General features: G+C 44.1%; 1 protein-coding gene across 1 annotated transcript in view; it reads right to left on the reverse strand.

Annotated features, from left to right (window-relative positions):
* Positions 1–24,845, reverse strand: part of AMHR2 (anti-Mullerian hormone receptor type 2) — a gene marked incomplete at both ends in the record, with an annotated part of 83,849 nt that overhangs the window by 16,263 nt on the left and 42,741 nt on the right. The window contains 5 exons of the mRNA XM_082248159.1: positions 1,795–1,942; positions 2,025–2,182; positions 10,795–10,909; positions 12,426–12,647; positions 19,008–19,132. Coding sequence (XP_082104285.1) covers positions 1,795–1,942; positions 2,025–2,182; positions 10,795–10,909; positions 12,426–12,647; positions 19,008–19,132 — 768 coding nt within the window. The remainder of the gene's footprint in view (positions 1–1,794; positions 1,943–2,024; positions 2,183–10,794; positions 10,910–12,425; positions 12,648–19,007; positions 19,133–24,845) is intronic.

A 24,845-nucleotide genomic window follows, 5' to 3' on the forward strand; every position in this document is an offset into this window, starting at 1 on the left:
CAGTGAGACTGAGCCGGTAAGTGATGCCTCGGGGGGGGGGGGGGGCCTGCACACTGTCACAGTCTGGTGCTTTGAAGGGGACGGGTCTCTCTCTGCATTGATGGGGGGGGGGGGGCGGCCATGTTACATGCCTGTGACATGCCTGTACCTGCGTACTATACCATCTGTGCCATGCCTATTCCATCACCTGTGCCATGCCTGTACCATCTGTGCCATGCCTATTCCATCACCTGTGCCATGCCTGTACCATCTGTGTCATGCCTATTCCATCACCTGTGCCATGCCTATACCATCATCTGTGCCATGCCTATTCCATCACCTGTGCCATGCCTGTACCATCTGTGCCATGCCTATTCCATCACCTGTGCCACGACCTTACCATCACCTGTGCCATGCCTGTACCATCTGTGCCATGCCTATTCCATCACCTGTGCCATGCCTATACCATCTGTGCCATGCCTATACCATCACCTGTGCCATGCCTGTACCATCTGTGCCATGCCTATTCCATCACCTGTGCCATGACCTTACCATCACCTGTGCCATGCCTATACCATCACCTGTGCCATGCCTATTCCATCACCTGTGCCATGCCTGTATCATCTGTGCCATGCCTATTCCATCACCTGTGCCATGCCTATACCATCTGTGCCATGCCTATACCATCACCTGTGCCATGCCTGTACCATCTGTGCCATGCCTATTCCATCACCTGTGCCATGACCTTACCACCACCTGTGCCATGCCTATACCATCACCTGTGCCATGCCTATTCCATCACCTGTGCCATGCCTGTACCATCTGTGCTATGCCTATTCCATTACCTGTGCCATGCCTATACCATCTGTGCCATGCCTATTCCATCACCTGTGCCATGCCTGTACCATCATCTGTGCCATGTCTATACCATCACCTGTGCAATGCCTATTCCATCACTTGTGCCATGCCTATACCATCACCTGTGCCATGCCTACTCCATCACCTGTGCCCTGCCTGTACCATCACCTGTGCCATGCCTATACCATCATCTGTGCCATGCCTGTACCATCACCTGTGCCATGCCTATACCATCACCTGTGCCATGCCTGTACCAACACCTGTGCCATGCCTGTACCATCACCTGTGCCATGCCTATACCATCACCTGTGCCATGCCTATTCCATCACCTGTGCCATGCCTATACCATCATCTGTGCCATGCCTGTGCCATGCCTATACCATCTGTGCCATGCCTGTACCATGACCTCAAAGTCACGCAATTTTTTACCGTGTTTTTTGCCACGAAGCAATACCTATTACATTTTTCTTTTTGCGCCCCCCCAAAAATTTTGAGCACCAGCCGCCACTGGTTAGCCCCCCTTTACAGTAAAGTCCTCAGTCCCCTCATATATAGAGTCCTGCCTTCCAATTCCCACTGTGGCTGCAGCATAATGGCAGGGAGTGGGAGACAAAGCAGGTCTGGATGGAAGCAGGACTTCTTTCCTATTATTAATCCCGGGCCCTGGATCAACATCATCCATTTCCATGGTGCAGGTGGGGCGGCTGCCAGTACCACAGTAACATATGACAATGTGCGTCCTGGTTTGCCTCGATGCACCAAGAATAGGAAAGTGGAAATGCTGCAGGGCACTCTGCAACAATCTAAATTCGGTATTGCCGATGCTGTCCTGTTCCCCAGCCCCTCCATTTCCTGCTATTGATATCACTGGTCCTAGGGGGGCACATCTATAATCTGGGGAAGCACAGCCCACCCCAGCACTCCCCTAGATCTGGCCCAGCCTCCCACCTTTCTTACCTGCATATAAATCATTGCAGCGACTGAATATCTCCCAGAGCAGGAGACCCAAGGAATATACATCAGCCTGAGTCAGGGCAAGCTCCCAGGACATAAGATTCAGGGAGCCATCCAACATTTCTGGAGACATGTAGCGGAGTGTTCCTGTCTGTGACAACAGTTCAGTGTCAATAAAATGCCAGCAGATCACAATGCATAATGCAAAGTATCTTGTATTATCCATAAATTACCATGTTTAGTACAGCTGGATCATGTCCCTTCTTCTTCATTTGGTAATCCTCTAAAACCACAGAGAGGCCAAAGTCTGATATGACACAACAGGAATCAGCTGTCACCAGGATATTTTCACTGCTCAGATCTCGGTGAGCAATAGCTGGTTTACATATGTCTATTGGTGAGACAAAGCAGATTGTTTAACTTCATAGTACAGGACAAACAAGTGCCACTGAATATGTAAGATATTGCACATAAAACAGATAGAGGTTTGTGTACATACAGGGATAATGGGATAATGTATCCTCTGTTGAAAATTCCAAAGAAACTAAGATTCACCAAAAAGTTACAAGTCAAGTTAATTTGTAAAGGTGTCTGATGTCTAAAAGAAGATTGATTAATGCCGGCTAACCCTAAATCAAAATCAGCAGGGACTGGCCTCATTTTGATCCATGTATGAGCACTCTGGTTGTACACAAGTCGACCCATTGATCAACTATGTACAGTGTCAGGTTTTTCCCGAGGTTTGGGGGTATATCTGGGCAATACAGGTGCATCTCAAAAAATTAAAAAATCATCAAAAAGTTCATTTATTTTAGTAATTCAATTCAAAAAGTGAAACTCATATATTATATAGATTCATTACACACAAAGTGATATATTTCAAGCATTTCTTTCTTGTAATTTTGATGATTATGGCTTAAAGCTAGAGAAAACCCAAAATTCACTATCTCAGAAAATTAGAATATTGTGAAAAAGTTCAATGTTGTAGACGAATGGTGTCACACTCTAATTAGCTAATTAACTTAACACACCTGTAAAGGTTTCCGGAGTCTTAAAATGGTCTCTCAGTCTGGTTTAGTAGGTTACACAATCATGGGGAAGACTGCTGACTTGACAGTTGTCCAGAAGATAGTCATTGACACCCTCCACAAGGAGGGTAAGTCACAAAAGGTCATTGCTAAAGAAGCTGGCTGTTCACAGAGTGCTGTATCCAAGCATATTAATAGACAGTTAAGTGGAAGGAAAAAGGTAGGTAGAAAAAGGTTCACAAGCAACAGGGATAACCGCAGCCTTGAGAGGATTGTGAAGCAAAGGTCATTCATGCATTTGGGGGAGATTCACAAGTAATGGACTATAGCTGGTGTCAGTGTTTCAAGAGCCACCACACAGAGATGTATCCAGTATATGGGCTACAACTGTCGCATTCCTTGTGTCAAGCCACTCCTGAACCAGAGACAACGTCAAAAGCGTCTTACCTATGCTAAGGAAAAAAGGACTGGACTGTAACTCAGTGGTTCAAAGTCCTCTTTTCTGATTAAAAGTACATTTTGCAATTTATTTGGAAATCAAGGTCCCATAGTCTGGAGGAAGGCACAGAATCCAAGTTGGATGAGGTCCGGTGTGAAGTTTCCTCAGTCAGTGATGATTTGGGGAGCCATGTCATCTGCTGGTGTTGGTCCTCTGTGTTTTATCAAGTCCAAAGTCAGCGCAGCCCTCTAACAGGAAATTCTAGAGCACTTCATGCTTCCCTCTGCTGACCAGCTTTATGGGGAATGCTGATTTCATTTTCCAGCAGGACGTAGCACCCATAACACTGCCAAAAGTACAAATACCTTGTTTAATGATCATGGTATCACTTTTTTGGCCAGCAAACTCGCCTGACCTAAACCCCATAGAGAATCTGTGGGGTATTGTCAAGTGGAAGATGAAAGACTCCAGACCCAACAATGCAGATGAGCTGAAAGCCGCTATCAAAGCAACCTGGGCTTCCATAACACCTCAGCAGTGCCACCGATGATCGCCTCCATGCCACACCGCACTGATGCAGTAATTCATGCAAAAGGAGCCACGCATACTGCATACTACACTGTACATGGACATACTTTTCAGTAAGACAACATTTCTGTAATAAATCTTTTTTTTTTTTAATTGGTCTTATGTAATAGTCCTGTTTTCTGAGATACTGAATTTTGGGTTTTCACTAGCCGTAAGCCATAATCATCAAAATTAAAAGAAAGAAATGTTTGAAATATATCACTCTGTGTGTAACGCATCTATATAATATATGAGTTTGACTTTTTGAATTGAATTACTGAAACAAATTAACTTTTTGATGATATTCTTTTTTTTTTTTTGAGATGCACCTGTACCAGGGCAAACATTTTAAAATAAAATAAATTGTTCATGACTAAGAAATAAAAATAAGGGGGTGTGGCTGCGATGTGAAGCTGAGCGGATGCACTGGGCTCGAGCTCCGCTCCTTACCTCATCCTTCTGATCCCATCGGCATCCATCTCTCTAGGCTAACTCACCTCCATCTCCACTCTGGGGTCCAGGAAGACAGGGGGCACCTCACAGGCTCCTCTGCTTTCCCCGGGGAAGCTCCGATCTGCCAAGTCCTCCGGGAGTGCTTCACGGCCTACGGGTCCAGCGGCGGCCATCTTGGACACGCGGCCTCCTCTTTCCAGCATGTCGGCGGGCACACAAACAGGAGGGAGGGCCCTCCAATCCGTCTCCATCCGATATACTAGAGGCCATCAAGGCCTGTAAGGATGCCCTGACAGTCAAGATGGACTACTTGGCCACGGATGTCAGCCTCATCAGGCACAACCTTGATAAATTGATGGCATCACAACTGGTTACTGCGGTGTGGTGGTTGGCCCCTGAGGCGTCCAATTCTGCTGTTGTGGTGGAGGTGGCGGTGCTGGGATCGGTGGAGGCCCTGATTCATTTGCTATTTAGAGGTCCCCGAGCTCCTTACGCCCTTACTACCTCCATGAAGACGACACTCCGGGCCTGGCGGCAGGGGTTGTCGTTGGAGGCGTATCCGAACCCCGCGGTCTCTCCCAACGCTCCTCTATGGATTAACCCCTCCCTGCCACACCTTTTTAATTTAACTGACCCAGTCCTTTGGACTAAAGGCAACATTAAGAGGATTTCGGATCTCACTGGCGATCTATCCCTTCCCTCCTTTACACAATTGGCCTCTGATCACAACCTCCCATCCTCCTATTTTTTTCATTATCTACAATTATCCCACGCCTTCGGAGCCCAATTCCCTGGCCCGGGCTCCCAGTTGGTACAATCTGATCTGGAGTGGGTGTTGCATCACGATTGCTCTGAGCGAGCTATATCGGTGCTGCATGCCCATTTCCTCCGTGTCTCGTCTCCGGAGCTCTCTGGCCTTCACGCTCGTTGGGCCCGAGATGTCCCGGACCTGGCCTTGGTGGATTGGTTGCATATATGGGAGTCTCCCTTCGCTATTCTAGTCTCCCTCAGGGACCGGCTGGTCCAATACAAGATTGTCCACAGGGCTTACCTCACCCTGCACGGTATGCATAAGATCCATGCCTCCCACTCCCAGGAGTGTTGGCGCTGCGGACAAGCTCCGGGAGACTTTATTCATAATCTTTTGGACGTGTCATACTGGTCCAGGGTGTTTTCCGCTGTCCTGCAGGTCTCGGTGACCCCGTCTCCAAGACTGGGTCTATTGGGTCTCCTGGATGACATCGTCCCTAGGGTGGCGGATCGCACTTTACTGGGCCTGTTGTTCTTTTATGCTAGGAAAAATATAGCCTTTCATTGGCGCCAGTGGGCTCCCCCCACGCTTTTACAGTGGAGGGGCCTGGTGGACCCGGCAATCCCACTATACCGAGATACTTACTGTCATAGAGGTTGCCCCAAGAAGCAAGATAGGGTGTGGACGCGCTGGCTTGAGGACTCTTCCTCTGCCTTGTTGAACTAACAGCCACTGGGCCTCTGACTCAGGGTCTCACTTGATCACCACCTCCGAATTTACTGTACTGTCTTGTATGCCCCTTGCTGAAGACAGCTCGTAAACTGTTGTAGTTCCTGGTTGCATGTTATGTTCTGACTTACAATGCTAGCTCCTTTTGCAGGACCTGCCCCTGCGTGGGCAGCACGTTATTGAATGTTATTGCTACGTAACCTCCTTGACGTGGACTTCTTGCACCTTGTTTGTCCTGGTTGTGTCTTGTTGAGTTGTCTTTGTTAAAACTTTAATAAAAAGATTTTCAAAAAAAAAAAAGAAATAAAAATAAAACTTGCAGTAAAAGGAAGACAATGAAGCTATTACAGTCGGACCATTTTTTTTAAAAAGATGGGTTCCTTTATCGTGTCATTGAAATGTAATGAACTCTGAACATCTCTACACAAGTTTGACGTCCTCTAGATTCATGTCTTCACATAAAAGCTGAAGTGAAGAGAAAGTGTATCACTTGAGATCCTTCTGAACCACAATAAAAAGAAAGCAATCTAAGAATGCAACACATGTGCTGACAGATGAAGAGTTATCATTTTGTAACAAAATAAAAAAGTGAAAGAAGTCTAGATAACAGCAAACGTGTGGGTGAAGGATATCACAGTCAGCACTTGTAATTTTCCGATGGAATTTGAATCTAAAGCTTCCTCTACATTCACAGCTGGACAATGTGATAGCGCATGGCCTTGAAAACAAATCTGCTTTATTTGATGTTCTGTACATTTTCTTTTAGTCTGAAAACAAATTGAAGCGAGAGTCTGATATAATATAAAGAACACACGTGACTTTCCACTACTGTCAATCACAGCCAGTGAGCCAATGAGGAGCAAGTGGGGTCAGGGCCGAGCTGCACTCAATGTGTGAATGGACACACAGAGCAGTGGCTCAGGAGCGAGCCTGCTCGGGTGCCCCCATAGCAGGCTGCTTGCGTTGGGGGCACTCAGCAGGAGGGAGGGGCTAGGAGCACCTGTGGGGCACCCGAGAAGAGGAGGATCAGGGTTTCTCCGTACAAAACCATTACACAAAGCAGGTGTGTATGACATGTTTGTTATTAAAAAAAGAAATCTGCCTTTAATATCACTTTAACCTATCTCGTCCACAATCTTTAAATAAATACTTCTAAGCAGGATTCTGGGATACATGTATAAATGTCCCCTCTTTGAGAGCCAGCAGCCGACACTTTTCACAGCTGCTGGCCCACTATCGCTGTCACTGACGCCAATCACAGCGATTCCTGATTATGTGACCGCTATGTCAGCTATAACAAAAAAATTAGAAGCCTGCACTAAACCATAAATTTACCAACTGTCCATTCTGTTCTTACACTTGTTTCCGGTTTTGCCATTATTTGAATTCTCATTTAAAATGAAAATATTTCCCATTTGATTTTCAGTTTGCTTTTTATGTATGTTGTACATATACGGAACTTTTCTAGTCAAGAGGTATATAGCAATTACTTCTTACAACATCCACCGATGATCGTGAACTGAATTTGAATTGTAGATACTGCAAGTATTGCAGTGGATGCTGCGCACACACCTTAAGCCTAGAACAGACGGGCCAAAATGTGGGGCGACATCGGCCAGTTCAATAAAAATGGTCCGACATTCAGCCTGTGTGCATGGCAGCCGGAAAACAGCCCGCTTCTGTCGGACAAGCATGTTGGAAAACTACCAGCCGACCGGCTCCCGATCAACGCTCTTAGCCAATGGCTGAGAGCGCTGACCGGAGTGTTCTGGTGGGGGGCTGTCCCCCTGTCAGAACACAATAGAACAGCAGCGGAGATCCCTGTACTAACATCGGATTGTTAGTACAAAGGCTCTGACCGCTGGGTTTAGCCGAAAAACGAGTGGTGTTTACGAGGCTTAAAACGTAACTTCACTTTTGTTGAAAAAAAAAAAAACAATCCCCTCTGAGTGGTCTCTGTACATTACAAGGTCTTTAACAAACTTTGTTGCAGATTCCTACCTTTTTTGTTATTCTGATGAAATCCCTGTTTGTTTCTCTGTGCTGAGTGGGTCTAATGGGAGTAGTTTCATAATTATCTATCAGCTGTGGCAGCTGCAGGGCTCTAATGAGGAAAGCTGCTGGGTCTGCATCCCTTTAGACGTGTTCCTATTGGGAGTATCTCACCAAAATTGACATTTTTGTTGCAGAGGATGCCAGAAATCTGACATGTATATTAGTGCAGACTTCTGGGAAAATTGGTGAGCCAATCACACAAACAGGAAATGATGTTTCTGGGGTGTGGTCAGTATACATTCGGTGTACAGAACAGCTCCAGGTAGCCATATTGCATTACGTTTTCAGAAAATTACAACAGGTGCAGATTGAAAAGGAAAGGTCATTTTTAATAACATTCCATTACAATATGATTTGAGTCACAATTGTATACACTATATTGTTTTTTCTTTATTAGCTATTTTTTCCCCCACAAAAGTGGAGTTACCCTTTAGGTATGTAATTTCTATAAATACTGTATGCAGGAAGATGATAAGAGAGGACTGTCTTGATGCTTATAATATTTTATAGTACTTACTGCAAATGTAAATTTCTTATTCCTTATATTACAAAAAAGATGCCTTTTTTAAATCACATTAAAATTATTATGTTAAAAAAATGCAACAGTGCTTATTTTATCACATGTACTGTATACAAACACAGTGAGGGAAAAAAAGTATTTGATCCCCTGACGATTTTGTACGTTTGCCCACTGACAAAGAAATGATGAGTCTATAATTTTAATGGTAGGTTTATTTTAACAGTGAAAGACAGAACAACAACAAAAAATCCAGGAAAAAGCAAAAAAGTTATAAATTGATTTGCATTTTAATAAGTGAAATAAGTATTTGATCCGCTCTTAATCAGCAATTTCTGTGGGCAGGTGTCTTCTATACAGGTAATAAGCTGAGATTAGGAGCACTCTCTTAAAGGGAGTGCTCCTAATCTTGGCTTGTTACCTGTATAAAGGACACCTGCCCACAGAAGTAATCAAATTCCAATCTCTCCACCATGGCCAAGACCAAAGAGCTCTCCAAGGATGAAAGGGACAAGATGGTAGACCTACACAAGGCAGGAATGGGTTACAAGACCTTGGCCAAGCAGCTTGGTGAGAGGGTGACAACAGTTGGTGAGATTATTCGCAAATGGAAGAAACACAAAATAACTGTCAGTCAATCTCCCTCGGTCTGGGGCTCCATGCAAAATCTCACCTCATGGAGTTTAATGATCATGAGAATTAGCCCAGAACTACACAGGATAATCTTGTCAATAATCTCAACGCAGCTGGGACCATAGTCACCAAGAAAACAATTAGTAACACACTACGCCACGAAGGACTGAAATCCTGCAGTGCCCGCAAGGTCCCCCTGCTCAAGAAAGCACATGTACAGGCCCGTGTGAAGTTTGCGAATAAACATCTAAATGATTCAGAGGAGAACTGGGTTGGAGAAAGTGTTTTGGTCAGATGAGACCAAAATTAAGCTCTTTGGCATCAGCTTAACTTGTGTTTGGAGAAGGAGGAATGCTGCCTGTGTCCCCAAGAACACCATCCCCACCCTCAAAAATGGAGGTAGTATGCTTTTGGGGTGTTTTTCTGCTAAGGGGACAGGACAACTTCACCGCATCAAAGGCATGATGGATGGAGCCAAGTACTGTCAAATGTTCGGTGAGAACCTCCTTCTCTCAGCCAGGGCATTGAAAATGGGTTGTGGAAGGGTATTCCAGCAGTACAATGACCCAAAACACACGGCCAAGGCAACAAAGGAGTGGCTCAAGAAGAAGCACATTAAGATCCTGGAGTGGCCTAGCTAGTCTCCAGACCTTAATCCCATAGAAAATATGTGGAGGGAGCTGAAGATTCAAGTTACCAAATGTCAGCCTCGAAACCTTATTGACTTGGAGAGGATCTGCAAAGAGGAGTGGGACAAAATCCCTCCTGATAGGGAGAGAGAGAGGGAGAAAGGCAGGCGGCTAATGTAAACAAAGCCGCCTGTTATTCTCCCTGATGTAACTTCAGAGACTATACGATCCTGCTATGTTGGATCGTATGTCTCTGTGGTTACATCACAAGCCACGCCCTCCCACAGTTAGAATCACGCCCCTAGGGATACATTCAACCCACTGATCACCAATAAAGTTAACCCATTCCCTGCCAGTGTCATTATTACAGTAACAATGCATATTTTTAGCACTGATTACTGTAGTAATGTCACTGGTACCCCCAAAAGTGTCAAAAATTACATTCAAGGGCCCGATCTGTCTGCCGCAATGTTGCAGTCCCGCAAAAAAAAAAAAAAATCGCAGATCGCCGCCATTACTAGTTAAAAAAAAACAATAAAAATGACATAAATCTTTCCCGTAGTTAGTAAACGCGATAACTTTTGCGCAAACCAATCAAAATACGCTTATTGTGATTTTTTTCACCAAAAATATGTAGCAGAAAACAAATTGGCCTAAAATGTAAAATTTTGATTTTTAAATTTTTTTGGGGAATTTCATATAAAAAATGTGAGAAATATTGTTATTTTTTCAAAATTGTTGCTCTTTTTTTGTTTATAGCGCAAAAAGTAAACATCGCACAGGTGATCAAATACCACCAAAAGAAAGCTCTGTTTATGGGGAAAAAAGGACATCAATTTAATTTGGATACAGTGTTGCACGACCGTGCAATTGTCCGTTAAACTCACGCAGTGCCGAACCGCAAAATAGGCCCTGGTCTTTGAGCAGACAAATCCCCTGGGGCTTAAGTGGTTAAAATAAACCTACCATTAAAATGATAGTCTGATCATTTCTTTGTCAATGGGCAAACATACAAAATCAGCAGGGGATCAATAACTTTTTTCCCTCACTGTAAGTACAGTAGATGCCCATAGACTGATCATGCATCTATTTGTCCTTAAAATTAGCCATATATTAACTTCAATACTTTACTATTGTTTTGATCCTGACAGATTAACAAAACTGATATTTAAAAAAAAAAAAAAAAAAAAAGAAATACTAACCTTCTTTCCTAATATTGGCATGAAGAAAAGCCAGTCCCCTGCTAAGTGAAATGGCCATTCGGCAGGCTGTGGCCCAGTCAGTGGTTCGACCAGTCAAGTAGCTCTGCAAAGATCCCTAGCACAGGTAGGAAATCAAGGAAAATTTAAAGTGGTTGCATAGGCTGCATTATTTACATTAAGGTAAAAAGCCTTTCATGTTCAGTTCCCACCCCCCCCCCCCAAAATACTTACCTGAGCCCAATCTCGATCCAATGCTGTGCCCGAGAGCAGCAGTGTTACTCTCCTCACTGAACATGGAGGCAGCAACGGGAGCCATTGGCTCCTGCTGCTGTTAATCAAATGCTGTGAGGAGTGAGTAGGGGGTGGGGCGAAGCCGCACTGCATGTGTCAATAGACGCACACAGCTCAGCTCAAGATCGAGCCTGCCCGAGTGCAACCATAGAAGGCCGCTTGCTATGGGGGCACTCGGAAAGGAGAAGGAGCTGAGAGCATCGTCGAGGAACCCCAGAAGAGGAGGTTTAGGGCCAAACCATAGCACAGAGCAGGTAAATATGTGTTTATTAAAAAAAAAAAAATAACCCTTAAAATCACTTTTGTTACTTTTTGTTAATTACTTTTTGCAACAACTTTCTGATTTTTTATTTTTCAAGTAATTTGATACTACATGCACATGGTGGATTTTGTTTTCTAAACGGGCCTGCATTTATATTTCATAGAAAAAGCCAAAACCTTTAAACACAACCTATTGTCATACAACTAATCCTTAGCCCTTATAGTGGTACTAAAGTCATTTTTTTTCCCTAAATCAGATAAAAATAACAAAATTCACACACCAGCAGCTTACACGAACAAAAACCCTCACAGCTCCGGTCAGAGCCTCTGTACTAATAATCCGATGTTGTGACAGTGTATGAATGGGAAGTGCTCTGTACTGAGCGGCTTCCTGTTCATTCACAAACTGAAGCATAGTAAACACAGTTACTATGATTCAGTTATGAATGAACATAGATAGTGATTGGCATTGAAAAAAAGAAGAGGAACAGGGACAGTAGGGGTGGCAGGAGTGGCATAGACTGGTACCAATCCACTGTATTTTCCTCCTCAAGTGGTCGAATGCCAGCAGAGAGAGAGAGAAGGAGAAGCAAAGTTCTGCAGGGGGAAAATACAGATCCAGTAAATGCCTCCCCTCCTGTCCAGGTTGTGGGAGTCATCAAGGAAGGATTATGGCCTGTCAACAGGTGGATCGTCTTAGATGGGTTGCTGACCCCCAGATTAGGGTGTGCCCAGGCCCACCCCCTATGCACGCCTATATACAGTACCCTATTGAGTAGAGCAAGCACAGGATTTAATGCAATTGTATGTTTAATAACATCTTATAAGTCATAAATCAGATTAGATAAGTCAATGCAGCCAGATTAATAAAGGTAATTTCTGATCTGTTGCTGTGTTGCTGAACATTTCTGCTGTTTGCCCTGTTATTAAAAAAAGATACATTTCTAATGCATTTTGCTTTATTCTCACTTTTTTTTTTACAGAATGCTGCAGTGAGTCTGAGACAATTTTATTACCTGTAAATACAATGGCCTGCGCTTGGACAAAATGTATAAATACTGAGGATTCCAATAACATACCTCAGGGTAATGCTGCAGAACTAATAGCTGGTGATGCTCCAGCACACCTGTAGATCCAGTTCCAGCAGTTAGGAGGCAAACTATGTTCTCATGCTGCAGAGGGGTCAATAGGTTGAGAATCCTCCATTCCTGACTATACAGGTCTTTCATTGGTGGTGGAAAGCATTTGATAATGACACCTCTCTCATATAATGCACCAAGCCAGAGATCCTCTCTAAGAGCCTAGATATAAAAAAGCATATAAAATAGTGGACTCACATAATATACTCTTATATAAAATAGTGAAACAATACTATTGAATCTGAATTTTATTATACCCCTTGGAAACCCCTTCTAATCCAAGCTCTGCACAAAATTTAATATATGAAGTTGGAACTGGCTAATAAATTGACAAATTCAGTACAATCAGGGCTTTTTTTTCTCAAAAAATAGGAACTCCCCCCCCCTCCAAGTCACCCCTTGTCTCCCCCCCACCCACCTTCAATCACTGTCATTTGGTTCCACCTTCTAACCACCTTCCAGGACCGTCCCTTTTAGAATACAGAACCAAGTATCATTTTGTTGTGGTAAGCAATTCGTATGGAGTATGATAGCGATAACAAGAAAAGCATTAAAATAGATCCCTGCAGGCAGCAACAATAGTTGCCCCCTCAGCAACCACAGACCCCCCAGCAGCAATAGACCCCCTCCCCACAACAATAGATCCCTGGCAACAATAGACTCCCGAGCCACAATGCCCCCCCCCACAAAAAAATACCACCCAGCAACAATAGATCCATCTAGCAACAATAGACTCCTAGCAGCGACAACAGATCTCCAAGTAGCCCGTATCAATGGACCTCTTCCATAACAGTAGATCCCTCCCAGCAACAACTGACTACTCAGCCATATAAACCCCCCCCCCCCCAGGCAACAATGGACTCCCCAGGGCAACAATAGACCTCCCTAGCAACAATATATCCCCTCCAACAACAGTAGATCCCCTAGTAGCCAGCATAGACTCTCCAACCCCTTGCCGTTACATACATTCAGTGCTGGAGGTGCCGGACCTGCGTTCCTCCACGTTCCTGCTGAAAAAAAGCCCTGAGTACAATTTATTGATAGATCAAATATAAAATGGAAAATAACTATAGCACTGACTTAGAAAGTGACTGAAATTTTCTATCAGGTTCAATCTGGGTAATTTTGATATCCTTGCTGTCAACCCAAACCACCATTTTATGTCTTTGATTGCTTTGTGATTTAGACAACAACATTCAAAAGAAAATGAATTTGCTCTGCCAAATTGCTATACAGTATATTTGATCATTTTATATCAGAACTAAATGCGGCAGACTGACAGTAGGCAGTGCCAGATTTATAAGAGGAAAAAAGGGCAATTACCCTGGGCCCCCTAGCCAGAAAGGGGGCCCCCTGCCAGAGGAGGTCTCAGACTTTCTATATAAAAAAATGAAACGTATTTTCCCCTTCGAGACTTCAGTAGTGTGTATGTACATAGAGGAAATTGTCCAGCTTGCAACCTTTACCAAGCTACGATCATGTCTCACTCCATCTCAACAAGCAGTTTTATAACATGAATAAGGGCTTGCCAATACCTTTCCAGGTGTTACTGTTAGAATAGGTTTGAGCATGATGGTCACTAGTTGTTCGGGAGAAAGGTTGTTCAGCAAATTGGCACTGATACAGAATTATCTGAGAGCCACGACTACCCATGAAAGACTAAGTGCTCTGTGCCTAGTGGCTGTCAAGAGCCGTGTCCTCAAGATGATTCAGTTTGATGAGATAGTTAAAGATTTTATAGATGCTAAGTGTAGGGAGAAATCATTTTTGTAAATATTGTAGTGTGATGCATAACTGATGTATGACTTACCAGTTCCAATTACCTGTGTAATGTATATTCTTAAAGTCAATAAAATTGAGAAAAAAAAAAAAAAATCTTCTTTGTGTCTTCTTCGGAGCCTATATATTTATTATTTATTGTTTTTATTTAATTTATTTTTTTTATAACAAATGCAGTTTATCATTCATTTCAGTTCAATTTTTTTATTTGACATGACATATCATTTGATGGGTCCCCAAACCTGAAGTGCCCCATGCCCCCAAGGTCTGAATCGGGCACTGGTGGTAAGTTATGCATGCTTATTGCTTACACATTATAGTCTTCCCTCAGCAAAGAAAACTCCTGCATAGTGATTTTGTCTATGGACTGGGCTGTTCTTACAAAATAACTTTGGCATCAAAGTGTGTATGTCTCATTGTAACATCATTTAACATTAGGTGCTGATTCATCATAAATGATGGCATGCATCATGAGGTGCAAAATCACTGGTAAACTAGGACTAACGATATGTCAGCTTGTGTTTTCAGATTTTCTAAACTGGCCTGTTTAGAGCACCCTTTAACATGATCTCTTGTCTTAAGCCCCGTACACACGTATCGATCGTGTGCCGAACGATCGGCCGTCTTTTGTCCAGGGCTGTCGGTGTCTGTTGAAAAGTGCAAAAGACTGCACAAGAAATTTGTCCGCCGACTACAGCCGACTGCAGAAGTGATGTCATGTAATGGTTAACTTTCCCTGTGTTTTTTCTTTTCTGAGCATGCCCAGTCTTGCAAATCTGCTGTCTGTCGGCCGAATTCTGTACTGACTGGCGAACAATCGACCGCTCTGGTGTCGGCATACAAACATTTTCATGCTTGCAAGACAGATTCTTTTCGGCCGAAAGTGCGCTGTCGGCTGTCGGAAGCATCATACTAACAAGCCGAAAATCGGCCGATCGTTCGGCGGCCGAACATTTTCGGCCGACAATCGGTACGTGTGTACGGGCCTTTAGCTTCAAACCAGCCAGGCTTTATTGTCCATTGGTTGAGTAACAGTGCACTGATGAATTCATTTTGCCTAGTATTTAAATGTACTAAACCAATTTAATTAGTACACCCTGAATGAGTGTTAGAAGCACTCACAGGCTTTTACTAGTCCTCGGTATAAAATTAAAATGATCAGAGCTGCAGTTGATAAAAGCATTCCCTCTTTAGATGTTAAATGGGAAATAAGACCTTCCAGTAAAGGGCTGATATAGGGGGTGTGAAGTGGTTTTCGTCTAAACTTCAAAAACCTGTTTATCTACATTCTATAGATCTGCTTTTCTCGGCCAGGGTTCTATGGCACCCTAGGGTCCTTCAAATGTTCCCTGAAGCAATGGACCATAATTCTGCCTCTCAGATAAGCTAGTATTGATAACAATAATCTTTTTAGCTCAGTGAAAGGGCAGGCTTTTTCCCATTGACCACAAAGGTAAAGAGCATTCTCACCACTAATCAAAATGCTAATGTATCATGAGCTGTAGAAAGAGTAACTATTAGCTGGGGTTTCCTGACACTGAAAATTTATTTCAATGGTTCTTCCTTGGTAAAAAGGTTGAGAAGAGCTGCTATAGATGAGAAAATATACAGTAGATTGCTGTGCTAAATGATGTCGCCCCTGACTCTACCTAGAATGACTACCCTATACCATAAATGACACGCTGCCATTCCCACTTTGAAGGAAAATAATTGGGAGGATTGCCTCCCACTGAAATTTCTCCACGTAATGTAAGCGGGTGGCCCCGCCCCTTGCCTATAAAAGTACTGTCAAAGCTGAGGATCAGGCAGACAGCAGGTAGCCTCTGAAGAGCCAAAGCTTTTCTAAATTTTTTTTTTTCGGGTCCGGTGAGCGACGTGATTGATGATGGATTTACATAGAGGGACACAATTTTTTTCTTTTCAACAAAGGACTTGTGCTCTGTTGTTTTTACTTTTTTACACTTTTTTGGTGAATGGGTAGGGGTACGATGTACCTGATACCCATTCACATGGGGGGGGGGTGGGGCAGGATCTGGGGGCTAATTGTTAAAGGGGGCTTCCAGATTCCGATAAGCCCCCACCCACAGACCCCCACGATCACAGCCCAGGGTTGTCGGGAAGAGGCCCTTGTCCCCATCAACATGGGGACAAGGTGCTTTGGGGGGCACCCCAAAGCACCCTTTCCCATGTTGCAGGCAAGTTGTCTGGTATGGTTCAGGAGGGGGGCTCGCTTTGTCCCCCCCCTTTCCCCCTTTCCTGGCCTGAACAGGCTGCATGCTTGGATAAGGGTCTGGTATATACTTTGGGGGGGAGCCAACTCTGTTTTTTTTTTTTTGCGTGGAGTTCCCCTTACAATCTATACTAGACCCAAAGGGCCTGGTATAGATTTTGGGGGGACCCCAATTTTTAGCTTTCAGTGCTCATTGGCATCTTGGGAAATATTGGTCAGCTTGGCATGGCATTGCTTCCTGTGTTTAACATTAGCATCTATGGAAAATATTGGTCAGCTTGACATACCACCGCTCCCCTTCTTTAACCACTTGCCCACCAGTCACTGGGACTGTACTGCGGCAAAGTGGTTCGATTCCATCCAGCGACGTAGACCTACGTCGCTGGACTCCTCCCCCTGTAGGCGGTGCTCGCGCGCTGCCGGAGGCGCGCTCCCGCTGTTTTCAGTCACGGCGGGAGTCGGGCCAGGGGAGGAGCGGCGGAGATCCCCGCTGCTCTTCCCCGATTGTCGGGGAATCTAGTTTGGAGATCCGCCCGCTTGTGTAAACAGAGCGGACGGATCTCCCAAGTGACAAACAGTGACAGATTGCAGTGTTCAGCATAGCTGAACATGCGACCTGTCCCTGTGTCACACAGTCACCTCCCCCCACACACGTTAGTAAGCACCAGGCATACATTAACCCCTCCCTCTCCAATAAAATTAACCCCTTCCCTGTCAGTGTCATTTTTACAGTAACAGTGCATATTTATAGCACTGATTACTGTAGTAATGTCACTGGTACCCCCAAAAGTGTCAAAAATGTCAGTCAAGGGTCCGATCTGTCCGCCGCAATGTCGCAGTCCCGCAAAAAAAATCGCAGATCGCCGCCATTACTCGTTAAAAAAAAAACACCAAAAATGACAAAAATCTTTCCCTTAGTTAGTAAACGCAATAACTTTTGTGCAAACCAATCAAAATACGCTTATTGTGATTTTTTTTACCAAACATATGTAGCAGAAAACAAATTGGCCAAAATTTTTAAAAAATTGTGATTTTTACATTTTTTTTGGGGGGGGGGGGAAATTTCATATAAAAAAATGTTAAAATTTTTTGTTATTTTTTTCAAAATAAACGCTCTTTTTTTGTTTATAGCGCAAAAAGTAAAAATCGCACAGGTGATCAAATACCACCAAAAGAAAGCTCTGTTTGTGGGAAAAAAAGGACGTAAATTTCGTTTGGGTACGGTGTTGCACGACCGCGCAATTGTCAGTTAAAGTTGCACAGTGCCGAATCGCAAAAAGTGGCCTGGACGTAAGACAGCAAAATCCTCCGGTGGTAAAGTGGTTAACATTGGTGTCTACGGGAAATCTTGGACTGCTTGGCATGGCACTAATCTCGAACCATAAGTGACAGGGACACAAAACTTAGAGAGCACCTAGAGGGGACCAAGGACTACAACATATCCATACATTTTAAAAGTGGAGTATGCCTTTACACTACACTGACTGCACTTAACTGACTGAACACACTATCCACTAACTACTTGCCTAATCTCTATTGTAACACACTATACACGGCTGCCATGTATGCAGCAGCCGTATATAGTGTGGGCCGTGAACTTAGCCCCTGAGTCATGATTGGCCTAAGGTCCCCTGCCTTTGGCCAATCATGGCTCTGATAGGACATTGTGCTGTGATTGGTCAAAACATACAGGTCGGGTGCATGCTTTGGCCAATCATCAGCAATAAATGCCCTGCAACAGCGCAGTGCATTATGGGGCGCTCATCATCTGGCGAACTTCCCGCCGAGCGCCCCATTTGTTTGTGTGTTCTGTGAACACACGTACAGCTGATTTTTGAATCGATCTTACATTCAACTCGAACACAGAGTCCATCCCTAGTGCCTAATAAACATGAAAGGCTCTTAGTGTTCTAATCTGCCTTCTATGTGAGAAGTGAAATGTTTCTAAAGTGTAATTTCTCTGCCTTCCCCCTACAGTGAGTGGGTGGAAAGTGGCTATCAACGGGACTCTAACGATAGATACGTTTACCAATGCTAGTAGGAACTGCCCCCATAAGTTTGATAAAATTTGGAATTGTTGGGTTGATGCACAAGGTATCACCGTATAATTCTGGTGTATGCTTCAAATTTTAGCAGACCTAGTCTGTGGGTTTTCTTGGTTCCTCCCCTAATAATCTCTATTTTCTCCCCCTACCTTCTTTTTCCCCTCCTTAGCTCTCCTGTTACCCCTCCTCTCCTTTCTCCTACTCCCTTCTTTCTCCTTTCATCTTTTTCCCTCCTCCCAGATGATCATTGAGATTCTAGTAGGTTCCGATGTGTACTTGAAATTACACTGTACCCGTACCCTACAATTGTATTTCTTTGTGCCATATGTCATTACTCTTTTTGCGATGTGTATGATATCGACTGCTTTTGTCAATTGTTAGGTTCTCTTTTTGTATTCGCTAGTATATTTACCGTAGCTAACTTTAAAACTCTTACTGGTGAAAACAAAATGTGCAAATCTTACAAACCTGGAGCAGAATAAGACCCTCCACAGGCATTGTTGGTGGTCCACTCTCCTGTAAAGTGGGAATTTCTTGAAGTTCTAACTTATCCTCCTTTCTGCCCAAAAAAGAATTCACTCCCCACTTTACTGCTTATAAAAATGAAAGAATGAAAAACAGAGAAATGAGAATTGCATAGCCAGTCATTCTCGAAAACTCATGAGACTTTTTGTATTGATAAAATTAAAGTTGAACTCCAAACAAATACAGTAAAACCTTGGTTTGAGAGTAACTTGGTTTGAGAGCGCTTTGCAAGACAAGCACATTTTTAAAATAAATTTTGACTTGATATACAAGCGATGTCTTGATATACAAGTAGCGTCATGTATAAAAAAGAAGAGAGAAGCCTCTAAAGTGTAGCAATATGGTTACATTTAATGAAGGTTCAATATTTAGCAACTCACATGGTTGATGATTAAAACAGGCACATCTAAGAATGCAGGTATCTGGGGTAAAGCTGTCCACATAGACCATCCTCCGCACAGCCATCTTCATCATCCCTTCCCCACTGCACTCCACGAGTGATTCAAAGCCTCACTTTCAGATCACTCTACTGCAGGCTATTCTTCCCGGTCACGATTGCAGACTGACAGTGGTGAGAATCAGTGGTTCAGAAGACGGTCTATGTGGACAGCTTTACCCCGGATGCCTGCATACTTAGATGTGCCTATTTTAATCATCAACCATGTGAGTTGCTAAATGTTGAACCTTCATTAAATGTAACCATATTGCTACACTTAGAGGCTCCTCTCATCTCTCTTATATTCTGTAGCTCTGCTAGATTTTGCTTCTAATCCCCTTGGGAAGGCTACATATTGTGGATGGACATTTTATGGTTACACAACCTATCACATTGCTATAATCTTTGTATATAGACTATAAACTGAAGGACTTGTGGAACGAATCATCTGAGTTTCCATTATTTATTATGGGAAAATTTGCTTTGATATAAGAGTGCTTTGGATTACAAGCATGCTTCCAGAACGAATTATGCTCGCAATCCAAGGTTTTACTGTATAAACATTTTTTAAATGTGGCTATTGCAACTTTCTAGAATATCTTTGATATTGGTCTTCTGTAATCCTTGATATTGTAGAATTTGAAAATTCTGATATTGTAGAATTGGAGCCAGTCAGGCTCTGCTGCATGCGCTGACAAAGAACACGCTGCAGTTGGAGAGAGCAGAGTAAGCTGCTGCTCCTTTACTGTTGAGACTGGGGACAGGGTGGTGAGCAAACTGTATTATATAACTGCAGTATTATAAATTAAGGTCACCAACAATGATGTGTTGTCTAGCAAGATTAAGTAAATTTCTGGAAAGGATGGACAGAATTTAAAATGATTCTTGCAGGTAAAACCACTGTAGCACTAACCCCTCATGAGCCACTGAATTTTGGGTCCCCCTTTGTCTGCACAGCCAGACAATATGCATTTTCAGCAGTCACACGTAGTCAGAAAACTGGTCCAAAGGCTTTTTTTTTTTTATTTATTGGGGGTAAAAACCTGGATGGGGTTAGGATGGTTATGGGATGCCCAGAACTTGGTCAATGTACAAACTTTGAGGTCAACTTGAGTGATTACAGACTTCTAGCCAAAAATCCCAGATTGTACTCCCTCCGGAATAACTGTACATTCTGGCAGGCCACAAGTCCCAACTTGATTTCAGGTACTTTAGTCTTCCCTGCAAAATTCCAGCACACCTGGCTCCAACTGAGAATTCCCCAAGCAAGGGTAGAGGATAATAGTATGCTGTCCCTCTGAAAGCTAGCTGAATATTGCACTCAACTGCAATCTCCCTTGTAGGCTTTGGGAGGTGAAAAGTGTAGAAGAACTGCAAGAACCATTGTGGCTACACTGCCTTATTAGCACAATACTTCAGACTGTGTCCTCAGGGGAAATTAATTTCAACAGACTGGCAGAGCACTTCCAATACTGATCCCAGCACTGACACATTAGCGCAAGATTATCCCAAGTAGGGGTTTAGGTTTGGCAGTAGCTGTCCCTTCTGAATGGTTATCTGGGTAGTGCACCTGGCTAACTCTATCCTAATACAGTGGTTCTCAAATCCGGTCCTCGGGACCCACCAACAGGCCAGGTTTGCAAGATAACTAAATTACATCACAGGTGATCTCATTTGCTTTTCAGTGATTGCAGTATTCTAGTCTGCATCCCCCAAGGTAATACTTAAAATCTGGCCTGTTAGTGGGTCCCGAGGACCGGAGTTGAGAACCACTGTCCTAATAGGCTTTGGGTGGTGAAACAGGCAGAAGTTACTCACACAGTCCCTTAAAATGATTCTAAAGTCTCATTTTTTTTTTTTTATAAAAATACCAAACATGTCATACTTACCTCCTTTGTGCAGTTGTTTTTTTCACAGGTCAGCCTGGATCCTCCTCTTCTCAGGTCCCTCGTTGCTGCTCCTGGCCCCTCCCTCCAAGCGAGTGCCCCCACAGCAAGCAGCTTGCTATGGGGGCTCCCGAGCCAAGCTGTAGCTCCGTGTGTCCATTCAGACTGGACTGATAGGAAGTTCAGCAATACTGATAGATCCCATTGGGGAAAGCCTCCCCACTTGGTGGCCGAATTTACACGAATGCCTTAAGGAATTGTGTGACCAATGGATTTTCGGCCCATTTCATCTTTGTTATTGCTGAAATGGCCGCCGACACTTGCACCTTCAACAAGTTTAGGCTACTGCCCATGTCTAAACTGGCCTGAAAAAAATCCAGAACAGCTGTCAATGAAGGAAATCCAAAATAGCTGTCAATGGAGGCGCAGTGGAATCCAGGCCCCACCCAGCCAGAAAAACCACAAACTTGTCCCAAATTTTGGCATAGACATTGTTAGTAGAGGGTTTTCCAGCATTTAACAAAGTAGAGATTATTCTGAAGGAGCAACCTAGGTTCTCCAGTCTCCCCCTTTAAACAGCCATGCTCGTAGTTCCAATCTGCGCATGTCTGGATGTACAAAGTTGTCCAGAACTAGGAGGTGTGGGAACACTGGGAGGGTAACTGGTTGCTGCACGGTGAAGTGGATGGTAAGGGGGAACTAGTGCCTCCATGGCCAGTATGGGAGGACGACCATGACCACTATCTTCTTTCTCAATAGTCTCAAGACGAATCTCATTATAACAGATGTTGTAGGAGACGCATAGGCTAGGTTGCAGTTCCAAGGTGTGACCAGTGTATCTGTCCCTTCTGCCTGAGCTTGTGGAAACCAGGACAGGCACCTCACAAGTTTGTGATTGCTGTGGGCAGCAAAGATGTCTATCTGGGGTAGGCCCACACATGTGGACTAGTTAAGAGAAGACTTAGGGGCATAATGCCCATTCGTTGTGATCTGGGAAACTGCGTGAAAGTTAGTTTGCCTGCGTGTTTCCTGGGAGGTAAGCTGTCCCTAGGGCTTGTAGGTCACTTTTTGTTCAAGACGTTATGAGCTCCACCTCCTTCACTAACACACTGCTACGAGTTCCTCCTTGACATTGAATATAGGCAATTGCTGTCCTGTTGTCCAACTGCACAGAGATTGGTCTGTCCCTGATCTTGTGATCGAAGGTCAAGAGCGCCAAAATTCCAGAACATTTGAGACCATCCCCTTGGTTGGGAATCTCCACTTGCCCTGAACCTACAGTCCCTCACAGTGAACCTTCCAGCCTGTCTCGCTGGGGTCTGTCGTAACGGTGATACAGCCTAATGACCCCAAGGGGCATGAGTTCCTCAAGGTCTCTCTCTACAGTCACCACTGCAGACTCTTCATACTTGCTCTCATACTTAGCGACACTGTTCTTAACTGTGCTAGGTCCTGTTTCCTTCATTGCAAACTCAGCTGAAACTGGTGCAGGTGCTAGTGCGCCCAAGAAATTCTCTGAATGCATGACGACATTGTGCCCAGAAGACTAAGGCACTGGGAGGCCATCAAGTGAGCAGAAGTTGCTGCCCTTTCCGCCTGTCACTGCTTTCGCTGGTGAAAGTAAAACCGAGACGTCGGCAGTGTCGAAGAGCGCCACCCGGTGCACTAAATGTTGGGTTGAAATGAGTTGGCTCTTCTTGAAATTGATAATCCAGCAATATTTTTGCAGGTTGTGAATGAGGATCTCTCTGTTCTCCAACAATTGTTTTTGATCCCTGGCCAGAAGAAGAATGTCGTTGGTGTAGTGGTGAACCTGGAGACCCTGACTTCTGAGCAGGGCTAACACAGCAATGAGAACCTTGGTTAACATCCTTGGAGACATGCATAGGCCGAGAGGAAGACTGTTGAACTGTAGATGCGTCTGGCTGACCATGAATCTCAGACACTTCGGAAAGGAATGAAGAATTGGGATGTGAAAGTAGGCATCTAGAAGATCAAATGAAAGAAATAAGTTGCCTGGCTGTACTGTTTGAATAGTTGCATGAATGGACTCCATATTGATTTTTTTCAGAATAAAGCGGATCAGCCCCTTCAGATCGATAACTGGACGCGAACGGCCGTCCTTTTAAAAAACCATAACCAGGGTAGAATGGAAACCTGTGTAGCTTGGTGTAAATGGAACCTGGGCCTGAAGTGTCTGTATACCTGCCTTTTTGTGGGGCATCTAGATCTTGGTGGGAGGAAAGTGGTCTGAAGGAGGAACATTGAAGAATTTCCAGAAATGGTCTTGGGTGACTGTTGCCTTTACTCAAGAATTGTGGGAGCAGACCAGACTTGCCCCCAGTTACTCTTGATATGGCCATCTCCAGCTTACTACCAAACAGAGATTTTCCATCAAAAGGTATTTTGCCTAATTTTTCTTTGAAGAAGCATCTGCGGCCCAGGGTTTTAACCATAGAGCCCTCTTAGCCATGACTGAGTGTAGCAGCGCCCTGGCCGAGAACCTGATCAAGTCTATTGCAGCCTCCCCAATAAAGTCTGCCGATACCTTTAATTTGCCTAGGGCCCAAACGATATTAGCCCGAGGGACTTACCTTTTAACTGCCATTTCTGAATTCTGGGTCCAGACTTTTAAGGCGTTAGCCAACGAGGTAAGAGCCCCTGCCGGACCACAGGGGATACTTATCCTCCCATGCAATGGCCTGCTTAACTGCCTGGATATATGGTTCTACCAGGGAAAAGCTGAAACCATGCTGCTCTGGGTCTTCTTCTTCTGAAGAGGAGCTACTATTGTTTACAGGTTGTCCATTTTCCATAGAAGCAGTGCTAAGAGGAGCTACTATTGTTTGCAGGCTGTCTACTTTCCACAGCAGCAGTGCTAAGCGGTACCTGTAGAGGTTCCAGGTTGTTCTTCCAGTGGGGCACCATGTGTCATGAGTCATCATGTCATGAGTTCAGAAATAGAATCTCGCACCACCTTCTTTAATAATGAGGAAACTTGGACGTTCTCCTGTTCCCTATCAACTGCAAACTCTTTCAGGCAGCCCTTATGAACCAACCTATTGGGCATTGGTACTGTGACACAGGCCCAGCAGGACTTTTTTACTGGGGCACTGGCGATGCTCTAGAAAAGAGGAGGTATGACGTTTCTTTTTGAATTTTTGGGGTGAGAGCGGTGACTAGGGCTACGCCTCCCCGAAATACGTCTGTCCTCTCTGGCTCTTGATCCTTGAGAAAGTGATTGTGTAGGGCTGAAAAAATCAAAGCAATCCGCATAAGAAGGCACTCTTTTTGAGATTCCTGCAACCTTACCATCACGGTGGTCTTGTAAAAGCGGCGACTGACTCATGGTTTGAGGAAAAATAGGACAGCCAGCTAAATTAAGGATAGTTGTAAAGGAAAATAGCGACAGAGAGAGGGTTTTAGACATGAAAGAGAACAAAAAAATATTTACTCCTA

The sequence above is a fragment of the Pelophylax lessonae genome (genome assembly GCF_965119305.1).
Source record: "Pelophylax lessonae genome assembly, chromosome: 2".
NCBI lineage: Eukaryota > Metazoa > Chordata > Amphibia > Anura > Ranidae > Pelophylax > Pelophylax lessonae.